The sequence below is a fragment of the Saccostrea cucullata genome, unplaced genomic scaffold, assembly GCF_032062105.1.
Source record: "Saccostrea cucullata isolate Sc308-1 unplaced genomic scaffold, CSIRO_AGI_Scuc_v1 ctg295, whole genome shotgun sequence".
NCBI classification, from domain to species: domain Eukaryota; kingdom Metazoa; phylum Mollusca; class Bivalvia; order Ostreida; family Ostreidae; genus Saccostrea; species Saccostrea cuccullata.
The window spans coordinates 540,619-560,531 of NW_026937303.1; the positions used below are offsets into that span (position 1 = coordinate 540,619).

At 34.5% G+C, this 19,913-nt stretch overlaps 2 protein-coding genes and 1 long non-coding RNA gene across 3 annotated transcripts; all 3 read left to right on the forward strand.

Annotated features, from left to right (window-relative positions):
- The first annotated feature begins 433 nt into the window (after positions 1-433).
- On the forward strand, positions 434-1,141 carry LOC134247803 (uncharacterized). Its single transcript, XR_009987927.1, has 3 exons — positions 434-490; positions 846-934; positions 1,046-1,141. It is a non-coding gene; the product is annotated as an uncharacterized LOC134247803 (long non-coding RNA).
- A 12,229-nt stretch (positions 1,142-13,370) lies between these two features.
- Positions 13,371-14,434, forward strand: LOC134247845 (salivary glue protein Sgs-3-like). The gene has a single exon (XM_062730249.1). The coding sequence runs from the start codon at positions 13,373-13,375 to the stop codon at positions 14,432-14,434; it is 1,062 nt and encodes a 353-aa protein (XP_062586233.1). The 5' UTR covers positions 13,371-13,372.
- A 1,822-nt stretch (positions 14,435-16,256) lies between these two features.
- Positions 16,257-18,375, forward strand: LOC134247846 (protein hook homolog). The gene is made up of 3 exons (XM_062730250.1): positions 16,257-16,471; positions 16,613-17,309; positions 17,425-18,375. Exons 1-3 carry the CDS (start codon positions 16,257-16,259, stop codon positions 18,373-18,375), a joined length of 1,863 nt encoding a protein of 620 aa, XP_062586234.1.
- The last annotated feature ends 1,538 nt before the right edge of the window (positions 18,376-19,913 follow it).

Sequence of the window (19,913 nt, forward strand, 5' to 3'; positions counted from 1 at the left end):
ATAATTTTTGTTAAATAGATCATTGTCTTTCTTATCTAGGATAAAAATACAACTTACAATATCATGTTCAAATAATAATTCTGCTCTGCACTGTGAACAAACAGAAAATGCAACAAGGACCACACTATCAACATCAATTACTTCAGCAACCTTAGAAAATGCAAAAATAAACACACAATCAAAATCAACGTCAGGACCACCATTAAATATACCAACGGCTAATACCCCAAGAACAGCGCTTAATAAACCAACAGCAAACACTTTACCAGAAATAGCGACTAACATATCAAGAACACCGACTAATAGCCCTTCAACAACAAAAATTTCATCATCAATAACAATCACTCCACGTACAACACCTACAACAGCAACGACTACATCATCAACAACAACAACAACACAAACGACGGATTTGCCTACAATAACAGAGAAAAGAACAACTGCACTACCATCAACAACGACTAGACCAAAAACATCAACCTTTATTAAGGTAGATTAAAACTTTTATAAACAGCTTATCATTACGCCTAATACTGAATGACGTTTTTAATATTGATTGTTAGGCCATTTGATATACATATTCTAAATTGTCAACAAAATTTTACGTTATCTCCCGGTAATGACAAAAAAGCTCACGATGGGTGTGACTGGTCAGCAGGGGATGCTCACCCCTTCATTACACCTGATCCCAACTATGGTATTCTAAAGGTCCGTGTTTTCTCTGCTCCCGATTTGTATTGTTCAAATACTGTTAGTTATCTCTATATTTGATGTATTATTTATTTTATGAATTAACATATATTCATATTTAATCCAATGCACTATAATAATTCTCTTTCACACAGAAATGGTTATCTGTAGTTGTCGGTGTGTCAGCTGCTGTTCTTTTCGTAATTATCGGAGCTGTAACGTGTCTCTATTTTACAAAAACAAGGTAATACCTCAGTGAATTTTTAACTATTTAACACATTCAAAATATGGTTCATTTTTCAATGATTTATTTTTGCGTATTTAAAAAAAATGTTTTTATGATATTTTTTTTCAGAATCCGTCGCATCGATCCTGGAATATAAATCTTGCTATTATTTTTGGACTTAAATAAGGGTGTGAACATTGTTTTCAAATTCTCAATTAAAGGTGAATACGACCCGCAAAGAGCACTACACCATATTGTTCCTTTTCTGTCTACAATATACAATATCAGTACATGCACTGGTGATAAGCCAATTTGGTGGAAGAAGCCATATAATATCCCAAAATGGTTACAAACTCGATTCCTTCGGTATATTGTTTCATATATTCTTTATCAATTTCGGCAAATATATCATTTTGAAAATGAAGTGTTTATAAACATGTGTGTATATATATATATATATATATATATATATATATAGAAAGCACAAAGAAATTCACTTTTACATGGATACCCACTTCCGCCCCAGCCCGGGGTTGAACTCTCGACCTTCGGAATCTGTCTCCTAGCAGTGCAGGAACAGCGCGCTAGACCGCTCGGCTATCTAGGCAAGTTAAAAAACTTGCTTTCGATGCCGATGGAATTCTCGCGGCGCTGTCCTACACTACACGGTCATTGAGAATAGAAGTGAGATACAGTTATTTGGACATTAGTTTTAGCAGAGGATTGTTACCAATACACGTTGTAATGAAATTAATTATTATTTATAAAGCACATTTTACAACAACTCTTAAACTAACATAACTGTCCTAAGTGAAGAAATATTAATATAGAAAGCACAAAGAAATTCACTTTTACATGGATACCCACTTCCGCCCCAGCCCGGGGTTGAACTCTCGACCTTCGGAATCTGTCTCCTAGCAGTGCAGGAACAGCGCGCTAGACCGCTCGGCTATCTAGGCAAGTTAAAAAACTTGCTTTCGATGCCGATGGAATTCTCGCGGCGCTGTCCTACACTACACGGTCATTGAGAATAGAAGTGAGATACAGTTATTTGGACATTAGTTTTAGCAGAGGATTGTTACCAATACATGTTGTAATGAAATTAATTATTATTTATAAAGCACATTTTACAACAACTCTTAAACTAACATAACTGCCCTAAGTGAAGAAATATTAATATAGAAAGCACAAAGAAATTCACTTTTACATGGATACCCACTTCCGCCCCAGCCCGGGGTTGAACTCGTTCAAGTTTTTTAACTTGCCTAGATAGCCGAGCGGTCTAGCGCGCTGTTCCTGCACTGCTAGGAGACAGATTCCGAAGGTCGAGAGTTCAACCCCGGGCTGGGGCGGAAGTGGGTATCCATGTAAAAGTGAATTTCTTTGTGCTTTCTATATTAATATTTCTTCACTTAGGACAGTTATGTTAGTTTAAGAGTTGTTGTAAAATGTGCTTTATAAATAATAATTAATTTCATTACAACGTGTATTGGTAACAATCCTCTGCTAAAACTAATGTCCAAATAACTGTATCTCACTTCTATTCTCAATGACCGTGTAGTGTAGGACAGCGCCGCGAGAATTCCATCGGCATCGAAAGCAAGTTTTTTAACTTGCCTAGATAGCCGAGCGGTCTAGCGCGCTGTTCCTGCACTGCTAGGAGACAGATTCCGAAGGTCGAGAGTTCAACCCCGGGCTGGGGCGGAAGTGGGTATCCATGTAAAAGTGAATTTCTTTGTGCTTTCTATATTAATATTTCTTCACTTAGGACAGTTATGTTAGTTTAAGAGTTGTTGTAAAATGTGCTTTATAAATAATAATTAATTTCATTACAACGTGTATTGGTAACAATCCTCTGCTAAAACTAATGTCCAAATAACTGTATCTCACTTCTATTCTCAATGACCGTGTAGTGTAGGACAGCGCCGCGAGAATTCCATCGGCATCGAAAGCAAGTTTTTTAACTTGCCTAGATAGCCGAGCGGTCTAGCGCGCTGTTCCTGCACTGCTAGGAGACAGATTCCGAAGGTCGAGAGTTCAACCCCGGGCTGGGGCGGAAGTGGGTATCCATGTAAAAGTGAATTTCTTTGTGCTTTCTATATTAATATTTCTTCACTTAGGACAGTTATGTTAGTTTAAGAGTTGTTGTAAAATGTGCTATATATATATATATATATATATATATATATATATATATATATATATATATATATATATATATACCTGAAAAAAAGAATATACTTGCTGTGGTCTTGAAGTCGGCATTTAGATATATCGACGACGTGTTGTCAACTAATAATAATTACTTCCATTCTTATGTCGACACGATATATAGACCGTTCATAGTATCTCAGTTGATAAAGCGCACTCTCCGTGAGTGGGAGGTCGTGAATTAGAATCTCAATGTAAAACATGAGTACATATAGCAACTGTTACCTCGCCATGCATTCAGCACTTTGAAGAGAAAAGTGCAGGTCCTTTGGATGAGACCCTGTGTCACGTCAGGCGTTGGCACGATAAAGATCCCTCACTGCTCAATGGCACTGAATGCCGGATAAAGGTCAAAATTTTAAACTATCCACCGGTATATATGAGTGAAAAATTCTCGAAGGGGACGTAAATTAATAAATCAACAATCGATCAATCAATCAAACAATCAACACGATATATCCCGAGTCTGACACGTCTGTTTCATTTTTGGATCTTTAACCGGAGAAAGACGCTATAGGCTATCTAACAACAAAGCTTTACATTAACGTGATGACTTTAACTGTTCAATCGTCAGCTTCCCTTTCTTATGTAGCAATACACTTTTGTCACCTGCAAACTGTATTTACACCTGTCAGTTGATTCCATACAGAAGAGCATGTTATACTTATGAACAACTTCTAAAACGAGGTACGTTATTGACAAACTAGTTGATGAAGCGAGAATGTCAGCTTTTTTATGTCTCGTATAAAGTCATCATTTCGTAAATTCTATGGTCGATACGAAGACCTTGTCAGCAAATGCAATTTATTATCATGTAAAATGTTGATTGACATTTATCGTAAAGTCAAAAGTTGTTGGGCTTTTTTTATCGATTGATAGGCCATTGTTTACACACTGAATTGCCCATGCATGTTTCTGCTAATTCCCGATTATGTGTAAGCGGTCCGCAGGGGATGCTCCCTCCTCCATGGCACATTATCCCATCTCTGCTATTTTTTAGGTCCATGTTAACTCAGCCCCTATTTCGTAATGTTAATGCACTTTTCAGCTCAAAAAAACTTTTTTTATCTCCGCATATTTCATGGAGAGCACTCGCTCATTGATTGGGAGGTAGTTCGAATCTAAAAAAAAAAAAAAAAACTGGTAGCAACATGGTGTTTTTGCTCATTTGCATATCGACCACATTGTCGACAGATTTCATGTTTATATGTGAGAAACTACTTCTGATGATATTGTTTTTCGTAATATTTACTACTGGATATAACAAGATTGCTGAAAATTGATAAGGCCTTTTTATTTGAAAATATGAAGCGAGAATATATTGTTTTATTGGGAAAAAACCAATGGATTGGTCTTTTCTTTCTTTTTTAAGTGATGATTCTAAAATTGAACTGTTTATAACAAGTTATATTACAAACAGTCAATTATTAATCACACGAAATTCCACCCAGTAGCTTAACAACAATGAAGGAAACTGAAAGAAAAACATAAATTAAATGTATCTCAGTTGATTCGATAGCATGCTCTACGTATGAAAAATATTTAGAACAAGGTAAATTATTGACAAACAAGTTGATGAAAGAAGAATATCAGCAGTCTCGTTTAAAGTCATCATTTCGTAAGTTCTATAGTCGATACATTGACCTTGTCAGCAAATACAATATATCATTGAGTCAAATGCGGACTGACGTTTTTCATACTAATTGTTAGTTCATTATCTATACACTGAATTGACGACGGATTTTCTTGTCATATTCCGATCGTGCGAAGGAGCACATGGCGGGTGTCACTGTCGGCAGGGGATGCTGATTCTTCCATGTTTATATTGTTTGTGTCGTCGTAAAGTTAAATAACGCAAATGAACACTGCGAGGAAAAAAAGTGACAAATTTATCTTAAATGCACATTTGTTGTATTTTACTTTAATTCAACAGGGTTATTTTTTTTTTTTATTAAATTGTGTCAAACAATGTACATTTTGGTGTTCATAAAGTATCGAAAATGCATATAGTCCCTACTGTGTATTCGAACGCGCGGTGACAAGGTGTGTATTATACAGATTTGAACGTCATGGATTTCTAATGGATTTCATAAAGAAAATTACACTGAATGTAAATATTGTTCCTTATCTCCTTATATTTTATAAAGAAAATATTAAAAATACATTCTCTAAATATAAATATCTTCATTGTTCCTTGTGGTACCTACTACTCCTTCTAAGTATCTCTAGTCATACATATTTCCTTTACCTATCTCATATTTTTATCTCTGCTTAAGATTAAGTGTTTGCAAGGTTGACTATGAAGATAAAAAATCAAGTGCACTATAAATCGTCTTTGTCCTATCTCGAAGATTCCTTTATTTGTGTCTGTTCTTGATATAAAACTCAATTCATTCTTAAGAATCGGGGAAAAATCTAGGGAAATGGTGTCACGTGATAAAAGTGACTTTACAACAGTATAGATTCCAGCCCAATACTCCAGTGTGTCGTTTTAATTAGTTTCTTTAGATTAAAATAGCTGGTCAAAAAAATTAATCATTGGAACAAATTTTGCCAAAATAAAAATTGCGCTCTATTCAAAGAGAAATTGAGAAAAGTTTTTTCTGAATTTGAACACTTTAAATTTATTAGTCTATCCAAACAAAACAAATAATCTTTTAAAAAAAAATTAAGGAATAACTGTCTTATTTTTCGATTTCATGATGTGATCAATCGATTGGGTTGCGTGATAATTTGCATACACGCCGAAGGCGTTTATGCATAAATTATCACGCAAGCCAATCGATTGATCATCGTCATGAAATTGAAAAATCTGAAGTAATTCCTTATATTTACATGCTTTGATTCCGCCAATCCACGTGCTCCAAGCCCTGATTCTGTCTGTTTGTTCCGCCTTGCACATGGTTTTTTTGTGGAACCGCGCCAATACATTGATGGGAAAATAAAGTACATTTACAAATTGTAAATTTATCTCGGACAAAGACATTGAAAATGTAAATATAATAACATCACCATCTTTAGGTTTAAAGTTGTTAACAAACAAAAGGGATTTTCTAAATTTTAAACTATTTGTTTAAAAAAACAAAAAACGCATTACAAAATATTATGAGTTGACATACATTTTCTCGTGCAATCTATTTTTAAATGATAATTTGTACTTAAACCAAGAAAGCTTTAACAGTTATTTATTTTTACAAACAATTTCTCTGAAATCTAACATTGATATCTTTGTAATAGATATCGTAAAATGATTTGAAATGATTTTACCCACATTGTCCCCATAATCAATAACTTTTAAAAAAATTTTGAGCATTTAGCAGCTCCATTAAATCTTAGGAAGTAAAAGAGGAGATGCTTGAGTATCTATTTTCAATATCTATGTAATGTTTGGATATCATGTATCAAAAACAACTGTCGGAATTCCGATGGATACCAACTGCGCCCTATATATATTAGCAGAATTATTTTGTTTTCATATGTGGCAGAATTTATTCAAAGATTATACATGTAAGAAATAAAACAATTGCAGTGGCCTTCAAATCGACATTCAGAAATGATTCAAATCGACAACGTACAATCAATTAAAATCTATGGAACGCCATCACTGCCTTATAGCATACAACTATGCATTTATTATGTCAATTTATCTTTACGTGATGTGAACATATCTTTACGTTATGTCCATTTTTTATGAGATGAAGTAAATATATTTTGACATCATGTCAGTGCTGCATTACATGAAGTAAAAACATTCTTTCATTATGTCAGCACTTCATAACTTGAAGTAAAAAATTCATTATGTGAAGTGATAATGTGTTTACATTGTGTTCAAACTTTATTACGTGAAGTGAATGTTTCTTTACATCATTTCATTTCTTTAATATGTGAGGTCAAAATTGCATTACGTCAAGTAAATTGTGGTTTATAATTAAATTTATCATTACATGAAGTCAAAAGCCCATTCCTTTTTGAGAGTGTATATTTCTATTATATCAAAGCATTATTACGTGATATGGATTTATCTTTATTTTACGGCGAGGGCATTATGATGTGAGGTGAACACATCTTACCTTTATGTCAGTGCTTCATTACGTGGTGTAAAAAGTGTATAACATAATGTGATCATATCTTAATATTATATCAACACTTTATTACATAAGTCAAAACTCCATTCCGTAATGTGGATATATAATTACGTTATGTCAACTCTTTCTTATGTGATTTAAAAATATCTTTATATTGTGTTAACTCTATATCATGTTGATTCCAAAAGTTCATTACCTGATGTTGAAATACATTTACATTATCTTAAAGCTGTATATCTAGGATATAATGGATGTTGACGACCGTGTTTTAATGACTGGTAAGAAGGGGGGTGGGGGTGCTGATTGATTAGGACGAATTAAAGGCACATAATATCAACCCCCCTCTTTTCCCAGACATAACTTTACTATTGAAAATGTAATGTTCATTGAAAGTACAGCCCCCCTACTTTTTGTTGATGTATAGTCTACTAAGGGTAATGTATATCTGGAAAAAAATAGGACTGATAGAAGTTGGACCCGCTTCCCCAAAATAGGATTTTCGGGCTTGGACAATTTTTTTCTTGGCTTGTCAAGTTTTTTCGGGAAATAATTTTTTTTCTGGCTGACTTCCTCTTTCAAAAAAAAGATGCTACGTCACTGGAATTAGTAACTTTTTTAACCATTTCAGGGCAAGAATTCTATTACAAAAATCTACTAGTCGCTCATCTAAATCAATTGAATATGCCTTAGTAAGCATGTATGGACACATGGACACATATCAGTGGCGGATATGGGAATCTTGAACAAGGAAGAGGGGTGGTAGATGGTTGGAGACCAAGGGCGGAAAGCGGAGAAGCTCTCAGGCTTTATTGTTTTACAGAAAAAGTTTTCAACTTATTAATTCAGCTAAACTTAATGTGAAAGTACTGCAATGTCCTACAATGTTTAAGACTTTAATAAAATAAAAAACAATTCAAAATAAAAATAAAAAAAAAATGCTGCACGACTCATATTTGATTTATTTAATTATCAGATTAAAGTAAACACCATTGAATTTCGACGTGACTTTAATTCACAGTCGCAGTGCACGTTTCAAGACAGTCAATCATTTGTCGCTTAAAGTTTTCTTTTAAAGATGTCATTCCCAAATCACTGAGAATCTCTTCTACGACAGTTTTCTCTCCCGCCATTTTTAGTGCTTGAGGAACGCGGAAAATACGTTATGCTCATATAAAGGCCGAGGATATCCGTGTTCGCATAACGTAATAGTGAATCGACATAATGTAGAAGAGTGCGCACAGTATGACATGAGCTTTTCACATCAGTTAATAAAAACTTATATATCATGAAAAGTAAACATAATGAAATGCAAGCTGACGAAATACAATTGTAGTATGTGTAAATGTCATAAAAGTATGGAATCCGGATAGGGCCATGCAGTTTACTATCGCACCATCGAGCATCGACTTAAAGATCGATGGCGCGATAGCGATGAAGCGATGGTGCGATAACGATGGAGCTATGGTGCGATAGCGCGATGACGATGATGCGATAGCGCGATAATGCAATGACGATGGTGCGATAGAACGATAGAGTAAAAGTGAATATCGCTTCATCGTCATCGTACCATCGCGCCATCGTCATCGCACCATCGTGTCATCGCTATCGCACCATTGCGTCATCGCAACATCGCTTCATCGTGCTATCGCACCATCATCATCGCATTATCGCGCCATCGCTTCATCGTCATCGCACTATCGCACCATCACTTCATCGTTATCGCACCATCGCTTCATCGTCATCGCATTATCGTGTCATCGCATTATCAACCCAAACCTCGATGGTGCGATGATGCGATAGTGAACTGCATGGCCCTATCCGGATTCCATAATAAAGAGCTGACATAACGTAAAGGAAAGTTAACACGATGCAATAGTAGTGTGGGCAAATGTCATAAAAAGTTGACATGATGTAAAGGAAATGTAAAGGAAAGTTGACACAATGTAATAGTAGAGTGAGTAAATGTCATAAAGAGTTGACATAACGTAATGGAAGGTTCACACGATGCAATAGTAGTGTGGGTTGATGTCATAAAGAGTTGACATAATGTAAAGGAAAGTTCAGACGATGCAATAGTAGTGTGGTCTAATGTCATAAAGAGTTGACATAATATAATGGAAGGTTGACACAATGCAGTAGTATTTTAGGTTAATGTCATAAAGAGTTGACATAATGTAATGGAAGGTTGACACAATGCAATAACAGTGTGAGTTAATGTCATAAAGAGTTGATATAACGTAATGGAAGGTTGACACAATGCAGTAGTAGTGTGAGTTAATGTCATAAAGAGTTGACATTATGTAATGGAAGGTTGACACAATGCAATAGTTGTGTCGGTTAATGCCATAAAGAGTTGACATAATGTAATGGAAGGTTGACGCAATGTAGTTAATGTGTTCTGCTATAAGGCAGTGACGGCGTTCCATAAAAATCGTTACAATTTATATGTGGACTCTGTGATAACTTTCATTTCAAGTTCAATATGGAATATAACGAGTCGACATATTACCTTTGTGTTACTCTGTGTTTTCTTTAACTCTAGAAATAAATGAGAACAATAATTTAACATTGACTTTGAGCAATGAACAGTGTATCTAAATTTTGAAATAAAATTAAGTTTCATATGTCCTATCAGGAAGCCCAAGTACCAGGTAAGTCTCCAAATCATTATTTCGACCTGTAATAAAATAGATTACAGATCGTCAAATAAGGATATGGATATAACGAACAGTATTCAGTCTCAAAGTCAATCAAACAATACAAAATAGGAGCAGAGCAAACACGGTGAGAAGTGATCCTCATTGTAAATCTATGAATTGCTGGTACCTTCATTGTCTATTTAATTATCATAAAATGCTTTCAAACATGCATGATACTAAGTGCAATTTTTAAGAAAAAATCATGAATATTTGTATATTCTGAAACAAATGTACATGAAGAAATTAATAACCCAAGTATTAGTTTAAATATTAAAATAATTTTAATCGTAAAACTTTTAAGGAGACAGATACCGACTAATTTCAAACAAGTCTTATCAGATGTATTTATCTCTTCTAAAGGGCCTCAAATATAAAGTACAATACAGATTTGTATGATGGACCGAAAAGCACTAAAAATGATATAAGATAAAGCCGTATTTGTTACATTCCCGGCGTTGGACGTCTGTCTGTGGTCTGTAACGTATGAAGTGAGGCGTGTGTTCTGTAAACTTTTAACTTTCTTCATTAGAAAGAGTATATTTGTACTGAACTAAAGGGAATTTCATCATATGAAAAGCCAATACCTTTTTCAAAGGAAAAATTAGGAATAAGTGAAAATTTAATACTTTCTTAAAATTTCTCTCAAGAGCCATTTGCCTAGGAATCCTATTTCATTAAATTAATGTTATTATTAAGTCAAATGATGACTGACTTTTTTCAAAATGATTGTTGGACCACTATTTATACTTTGAGTTGTACACAGATTTTTTTCTTTTATATCCAAATCACAACAAGAAATACACAGCGGGTGTGACTGGTCTGCAAGGGGTGCTTAATCTTTCATGGCACCTGATACCACCTCTGGCCCCGGGATCATGAAACAGACTTAGACTTAAGTCAAAAATTCAATTATCTATAAAATCTTTAAAACTTGTTAAAGGAAGCTCATATTTTGCATACAACAGCAGACTGATGATACAAAATCGGAAGGCATTTTCATTTTGGGCTGCTTGACCTCTAAAAAAATTCAGCATCTAAGGCATTTTTTGACTTAAGCTTAAGATGCTTCGTGATCCCGGGGCCTGGTGTTTTGGAGGTCTGTGTTTACACCACTGCTACTATAGTATTTTGTTATGTTTGATGGGTTTTTGAGCTTGAATATTGTTCGTCAACTCCTTTTAATCTTTTATTAAGGAACGTTCGAATTATAGTTTATTTTGATAAGCCAGATCTGTTTAATTATCATGCAATCTACACTGAAAAACAGAATCGAGATTTTTACTTAATTTTTACTAGATATACTTAACTTTTCAGATTTGTTCAAATACGAGGGCAAATATCAGTGCAGCCTAACATAAAAACTGGTGTTTCCAAATCATGACGAATACCGGTATTTATCTTTTTTATCTCTTCAGGGGATTTTCAGAAACTAAAGCAAACAAAGTACACTTTACGATGAGACTTCTTAAAATCTTCCGTGAAGAAGTGTTTTGTCGGTGCAAGTTGAGCATATAGAATAAAAATATTTATATAAAGATGAAGAAATGGATATTTTTCGTGGTTTTCCTTCTTAAAGATGTTTTTCGGGTATGTAGTAGGATGTTATCATTATATGGAATTAATATAAAACAGTTACATGTACTTTAAATTCTTTTGGATATTTTCTTGAATCTACATTCAAATACAATTCGGTTGTTTGCAAAAAAATATTGAATCTGAAAATCTTGAAAGTACTTACAAAACATGTTAATTATGAGCAAAATATATATAAAGTTAGCTCAAATACTATTTTGGTGACGCATTTTCCTAGTACTTATAGATAATTTGTATGTTACTTGTGCCTTCGAATCCAGTTAATAAATGGATCAAGTTAAAATGATTATATCAAATTATATAAATTATGTACTTATATAGAGAAATATAGAAATTCATTGATAAAAACAAAACCCCTTTTAGGTTCCTACGCAAAATTTGTAATCATCTGCAATTTTCAGGTAGCCCTTGGTGTCATTTTTTTGGCATAATCCTTGTTAGAACAGTGTTAACCTCAGTGACACAATCTATTCTAAAATTGGATTTCTTGCAAATACGTTCAAAAATAAATTCTTTTTGGTGATTAGGAGTTCAGAAATAGAATTTTTTTTTTATTTGACAAAATGAAATTAACTTCTGCTCCATTTATTATATACAATATGCTGCATTACTAATTGAACGAATCTCTTGATATCACTCTTCCTATTCACGTTTCTAGCATAGTTCTTTTCTCCTTGTCATAATTTTCTTATTAGATATTTTGATTGATTTTCAAGTCCACTATTGCATAACATTATATTTTTTTACTAACACTATATACGTTACTATATACTGACAGATCACTGGAGACTATGATGTGTCAGTAAAGTTACTGGAGTACAACAGAGACCGGGACTGTAGTTGTGATGGTGGATTTTGGGGATGTCACGAGTGTGACGTTTATTTCCAAGTTTGTCTGCAACCTTTACTACCAGTACCAAAGTAAATCTCTCTCTTTCTCTCTCTCAATATTCTCTCTTTCTCAATTTTTTTAAACATACGTTTAAATTGTCTAGAATGTTTAAAACAATAGAATATGTTATATACTTATTTATATAAGCAATGTCTATGATGACTGTTTGCACGATTAAATGGGGTTGTTATACAGATAAAATGTTGACCCCCCTCCCAAAAAAAAAACCCCTAATTTTGGAATGAATTTATTTGATTTCTCTTTTTTCCTTCAGACAGACGTGCTATGGAAATGATGGAAATCACCGAGTCGTTGACACACATCACTTTTTATTCACTGACGCTCTGAGAGATGCTGATTCCTACACGTGGAGGAACATCAAAGGGCAGGTAAATGCTCTATATAATATTTATATAGTATGATATATTTTAATCGTATTATAAATGATATAAGGTCAAGCATAGTATTAATTTTCTGTTTACCATTTTTGCGCACAGCCCTCATTTGGTATACCAGTCTATGTCTACGACTACGATTCTGTCGGTGGCAGTGATGATCTTGGCGTGACAAGTTTTGTGTACAGAGGAAATACAACTACAGGATTGACAGTAACGACAACACCTGGAAATAAAAACCTAACGTGAGAAGCAATCAAATCATGTAATACTCCTGCTTTCGAAACTACGTTTTAAATGTTTGAATGGGGTTAATCTTTCAGATCCATAAGAGTCTGTAAATTTTTAGGTTATCTTGATACATGATTTAAGAATTGTTTTAATCGTGATACATGTATTAGTCAAGAGATTTAATTCTTAAAAAAAGAGATTAACATGAATTATTCCCTTGAAAACTAGTAAACCTTTAAATATTAACTTATGTTTAATAGTTCTTGTTTCCGTTATCTAGGATCAAATTACAACTGACAATTTCTTGCTCGACAAATTATATTGGTCAACAGTGTGAGCAGGAAACAACAATGACTTCTAAAAGGACATCAATAACTAAAACAACGACTACAGGAAAATCAACAAGTACACAAACTAAAGCAACTATTCCGACAACCACTACAGTAACAACAACCATGAAGCCAACAACAACAACTACCACAGAAACAACAACCATGAAACCAACAACAACAAATACCACAGCAACAGAAACCATGAAACCAACAACTACCACAGCAACAACTACCAAGAAACCAACAACAACAACAACTACCATAGCAACAACAACCATGAAACCAACAACAACAAAAACTACAACAGCAACAAAAACCATGAAACCAACAACAACAACTACCGTAGCAACAAAAACCATGAAACCAACAACAACAAGTACAACAGCAACAACAACCATGAAACCAACAACAACGACGACCACAGCAACAACAACTATGAAACCAACAACAACAAGTACAACAGCAACAACAACTATGAAGCCAACAACAACAACAAGTACCACAGCAACAACAATCATAAAGCCAACAACAACTACCACAGCAACAACAACTATGAAACCAACAACAACGACCACAGCAACAACAACTATGAAACCAACAACAACGACGACCACAGCAACAACAACTATGAAACCAACAACAACAAGTACAACAGCAACAACAACTATGAAGCCAACAACAACAACAAGTACTACAGCAACAACAATCATAAAGCCAACAACAACTGCCACAGCAACAACAACCATGAAACCAACAACAACAACTACCACAACACAGAAAACAACACCTACAACAACCATTACTACTTCGCCAACAACAACAACTACTTTACCAACAAGAATTAAACAAACAACAACCATATTTTCAAAAACTTCATCGAAAACAACCATATCAACAACCTCCAATAGGATAACAAAAAATACCTCTCCAACAACAATTAGTAACCCATTAATGCTTTCTTCACAACACAAAACACTAATATCAAGTACAACTACGACATCATCAATTAGCAAACAAGCAAACCGACCTTTGAGTCATGGCAATATCAATATAATTATGTTTTTCCTCTCTTTGAATTAAAATTATGTCTTTATAATGTTTGGTTTGAAATGAAATTTATGTGAAATAATTATAAAAGTACGCATGAATATATAATGGAGATAACGAACACTATTCACGACCAAAATTCCATTTAAAAATATAAAACAGGAGCAGAGCAAACACAGACCTCTGAAGCATCAGAAGTAAGATCAGATGCGATGGAGGAGTGAGCATCCCCTGCTAACCGGTCACACCGGCAGTGTACTCCTTGTCGTCATGATCGGGAAATAACAGGGGAAACAGCAGTCAATTCAGTGTATGAATAATGGACTAACAATTAGTATGAAAGCATTTGACTTAAGCGAGACTGCTGATATTCTTGTTTCATCAACTTGTTTGTCAATAATTTTCCTCCTTTTAGAAATTTTTCATACGTAGCGCATGCTCTTACTGAGATATATATACTCCGTATGCAGGAGATGAAGGTATATTGTTCCATAGACAAGGGAAGTAGAAAAGTTAAAGTCATCACATTTATCATAGAGCTTGGTTGTTAGATTACCATTTACGTCTTTTTCAAGTAAAATATACATATGTGAAAGAGATGTGTTGAAGAATCTGTGGTATCTTATATCTCAACCTCATAGGGATATGTCGAATCGACATAAGAATGAAAGAACTACGAACGATAGTATTGTTCTCCCGCCTACCTCTAAGTCAATTTTCAAAACTTAACATATTCGAATGATTTTCAAAATTTTTATAGATATTTATATGAATTTTCATAAAACGTTACTTATTTGGGATACCAAAGAGAGATTACTCTATAATTTTGGTAAAACTTGTGTTTTTCACTATAGAAATCAACGGAAAACGGAAAATATTTTTAAAACATCTTTCCCCACCGTGAAACAAAATTCCTTTTTACAGGTAATATGGACTATCATTTTACAAATTTATGCCAAAGCTCTTTGTGTTTCACGGGGGGGGGGGGGGGGGGGGGGGCATATGTTTATATACAAAAAACGAAAAAAATACTGATTTTTCACCAATTTTAAAGCTATTTACAACTTAATAGATGTATTTTATTAATTCAAATATGTTTTAATCATATGCGTAAAACATAAGAAAAGATATGAGATAAATTTTATCATATTTAAGACTATTTAAAAATATGGTGATTCTTGAAAGTTCGATTTCACTAGAAAATATCGTCTACCCCCCTTGTTTAAGAGCTGGAATAAATGATGATTTACTATCTAGTGCTGGAATTAAAATGATTAATCAATAACCATAGAATTATTCTTTGTATTAAACAAAGTTTTAATGGCTAAATTGCCATTAATATTGAATTTAATGGGTGCAAAATGTAGGCGGGAATCAAGAGTTAGAGTTCGTAGTTCTTTACCATTTTTAACTGATAATACGTCGCCGATATATCTAAATGTTGAGTTGAATGCGACAGCAAGTATTTTCTTCTTTCCTTGCATAATCTGCTTTATATGAATACAAAAATAGGTATGCTATTAAATTTGGTTTGTAATACAACTTCATGCACTGGAGGTACGTTTGATATTTACAGATAAATAGATTTTTTTGCAATCATTGAACAGCTGACGGAATTTTCTAGTTTTCTTGTTGTTATGAATGATAGACAGTAATACCTTTCTAAATTAGCGTTCAATGCAATTATATTCATGACATTTACCGACTTATGACGTCATAGTATGATGACGTCATAGACGTTACTATAACGTTATGTTGTAAACTTGTTGAGTTTCAAATAAACCACTATACGGTTCAGATGTGTTTTCTATGAGTGTTACAATCTTGACATTGGTGCCGTGACGAAAAAGGAGAGATGACTTCTAAACTGAAGGCAGTAAGAGCAGGACAGAGAAGTGCTGTAACCAGACTTCAAAAAAGACAGGATGAGGAAAATGCAGATGCAGAGGAAATTGAGGCTATTTTGGAGACATTGACGGACAAACAGGAAATTCTCAGAGATCTGGATGAAAAAATTCTAACAGAAACAGCAGAGGAGGATATTGAGAGAGAAATACTGGAGACAGATGAGTACAATTTCAATCTTAATTCTAAAATGAGGAAATTTAAGAAACATTTGTCGGTACAAAATGCAATTGCCAGCAGTTTCTTAGTTCAGGATGAGAATTCGCAATTCACAGGGAATATTAGTCAATGAAGACACAATTTCAGTGAAAATTCAAGAACTCATCAGACCTTTACAAGCTTTCATTCAAATCCAAACAGTGCTAACTTTCACAAACTTCCAAAATTAAACTTACCCATTTTTGAGGAAAATGTGTTGGAGTGGCAGTCAGTCTGGGATTCATTCGATTCGGCTATTCATAGCAACAACACGTTGACAGAAGTTCAAAAGTTTAACTACTTAAAGTCTTTACTAGCAGAAGAGGCATCAAACACCATTTCAGGATTTGCACTCACACATGCAAACTACAACAGAGCGATTGAGCTTCTACATGAAAGATTTGTACAAAAACATAAGATAACTCAGTCCTACATGCAAGCGCTCTTAGACCTACCGGCTCCCAAGAATAATCCCACAAGCCTGCGTCATTTTCATGACCAAGTGGAGACATACGTCAGAGGTTTAGAATCATACGGACAAGCTCAAGATACATATGGTTCGCTTCTAGTACCTGTGATTCTTAACAAATTACCTTGTGAATTACGCAAAAATTTGGCACGCGAGCATGGATCTACCGATTGGTTACTAGGCGACTTACGAAAGGCTCTATACAAGGAACTTGACATACTAGAAGCAGGAACTCATATGGACACAACAGAAGACCATGCTACAGCTATTTTCTACATGCACTCAGAATCCAGTGATGAGCAACCACAACGGAACTACAGTCCTCGGAATCATCGAGTATGCTGTGCATTTTGCAAGGAGTCGCATCATTCAAATGGCTGTACAAGATACACAAGACACAATGACAGGATGAAAATTGTCAGACATGACAAACTGTGCTTTAATTGTTTAGGGAGACATCGTGTTGCGGAATGCCAGTCCAAATCCAATTGAAAAATCTGCAAAAAAAAATCATCACACAAGTTTGTGCACTGCTCATAATGCAGTCAAAACCAAAAGGAGGAATACCCATAAATTACAAGCAAAGGCTGAACTGGATGCAAGGACCAGGGAAATCAAGAATCTACAGGATAAAATCAAGAACTATAAAAGTGTCATTGCTACATTGGAACAGCAGATATCAAGACAGAAGATTTTGACGGAGAAAACCATTAAAGATGTTAACATTTTACATACCCAATTTGCAGAGCTTCAGTTTAAATTTGATGCACAGTTAATTGCTACAAATCAGATGACTGCTGAGAATCAAGATGAGTTGAAGAAAAAAGAAGGTGAAGTTAATATGCTCAAACAGGAGATACAACGGCTCAAATCATCAAGAGAGACACCTGCTAGGAAACTTCAACAAGTGGGAGAAAATATTCACTCAGATGTAAAGCAGCAGAGAGAAACTCCTAAAGATCAAATTACTTGTTTGAAGAGGGAGTCAGAGATATCCAAGAAACTAGATAACGTTCATAAGAATAACCTGGAACAGAGTTACAGAGAGGCGATCAAGGAAAAGATAAACATCATCAACCAACTAGAAAAGGAACAAAACCGCTACACTAGTGAGAACAACAATCTAACTCGGAATTACGCAGAGGATAACAAAGTTCATAGCATGCAGATTGTTGACTTCAAGAGGATTTCTGTGGATGACACCAATATCAGGCAACAGGAGAACACATTCAAAACTTTTAGAGATGTCGAGAGGACATACAGTCAGAACCTCATTGAGTCACGGGATGAGATCGCAGAGATGAAGAGGAGGGTGAAGATTATGAATCATCAGATTGATCAGCATAAGGGGCAAATTCAAGCCAAGGAGAATGCATTCATCATGGAGTACTTCGGACATTAGAGTAAGGAGAAAGACAATTTCTTATGAGACTTTATTCGTATATGTGATGGTACCATAGCCAAACTCAAAGACATAGAGCAAATCCGAACTTTATGAAGTGGAAGAGCGTACATTTCATGTGACATTGCGAATAACTTTTCGAGGATTTTTCATTCATCATTCATTCAAATTTCCTTTTATTTCTCGGTCCAAGGACTTACTCAATTCGTACTTTGGTGGGCCGGAGAATGTTGTGAAATAGGGACACTTTGGTGGGCCGGAGAATGTTATGAATTATAGACAGTAATACTTTTCTATTTACCATTTAATGCAATTATATTAATGACATTTACCGGACTATGACGTCATAGTACGATGACGTCATAGACGTTACTATAACGTTATGTTATATACTTGTTGAGTTTCAAATAAACCACTATACGGTTCAGATGTGTTTTCTATGAGTGTTACAATCTTGACACTTGTCTTTTAAGTAAAGAAAAAATAAACAACGAGATACAGTGCATATTCTTTTTTATTTTCCACGACAGAGCATATTATGCGTCATCAGAGAGGAACTTTAAGGATTTCTTACCAACCGTGGTGATTAACGTTAATATTGGGCTTTTATTCGGCCACAAGTGTAATCGCCACGTCGTGTTCGCTTTTAATACAAGTGGCCATGGGAGATCACGCGTGCACAATCTTCACATTCATATCAGAACTGAATGAAACCCACTGCACGATTTTGGGTTATATAATTGCCAACTTTACATATACGTTACTGCTTCTGTTTCTCCCACACGTATAATTATTATGCCCAATTTTTCAGTATGTTCACCTCTAAGCATAGGTAGCCAGGGTTTGTTACGACTTTCTTGCAAAACAACCTCATAAATCCACCCTTCTGGCCTCTGAAAAGTCCACATTTTCTCCAATCGAGCATCTGTTGGACAAATTTGATAGAAGGATTTAACATCGTCGAAATATTATTTTTTTTCACAACAAACTAAGGGTAGCCTTGTTCGAAGGGTTAAATGATATATCAATGTGAGAAAGGTCAATGCACTGATGAACTTCATGCAGAGGAGAATCAAAGATATTTTTGTATTGTTTTGATGAACTTTTTAGTTTGATTATCGTCCGCTTTCTCGATATCTAACGTGTAAACGTCACATTCCATTTGTTTATTTAGTACTTTGACTGAACTTCTTTCAACTTAAAGGTATGAAATTATTACGATCAAAACTAATATGTGGAATATTCTTATATTCTATGATTAAAATGTAAAAGTCTTTATCCAAAGCAATAAGAATCCTAAATATAATTTTTTTCCCTTCATGGTTAACAAGGGAATTCCAATAAATTGTTAAAGGACCTGATTTCAAAAAAAAACCCACAAAGATATTGTTAATCAAAAATCTCTAGCATCTTTATAATATTAACGTCAGAGTACTTGTTTGTACAATCAGAATGTTTTAAACAAAGTAATTTTACAATTGACGAATGACTTCAATTTATTGTTTTTGCAGGCAAATGTTCCGTGTACAATCAGTTTC

Excerpts from the sequence above, each read along its gene's own strand:
- LOC134247845 (XM_062730249.1), top strand. The coding sequence starts at position 13,373 with ATGACTTCTAAAAGGACATCAATAACTAAAACAACGACTACAGGAAAA.
- LOC134247846 (XM_062730250.1), top strand. The coding sequence starts at position 16,257 with ATGACTTCTAAACTGAAGGCAGTAAGAGCAGGACAGAGAAGTGCTGTA. Across the intron at positions 16,472-16,612 it reads GAAATACTGGAGACAGATGA|TGAAAATTCAAGAACTCATC; the intron begins GTACAATTTCAA and ends ACACAATTTCAG. Across the intron at positions 17,310-17,424 it reads ACAGTCCTCGGAATCATCGA|GGAGACATCGTGTTGCGGAA; the intron begins GTATGCTGTGCA and ends TTAATTGTTTAG.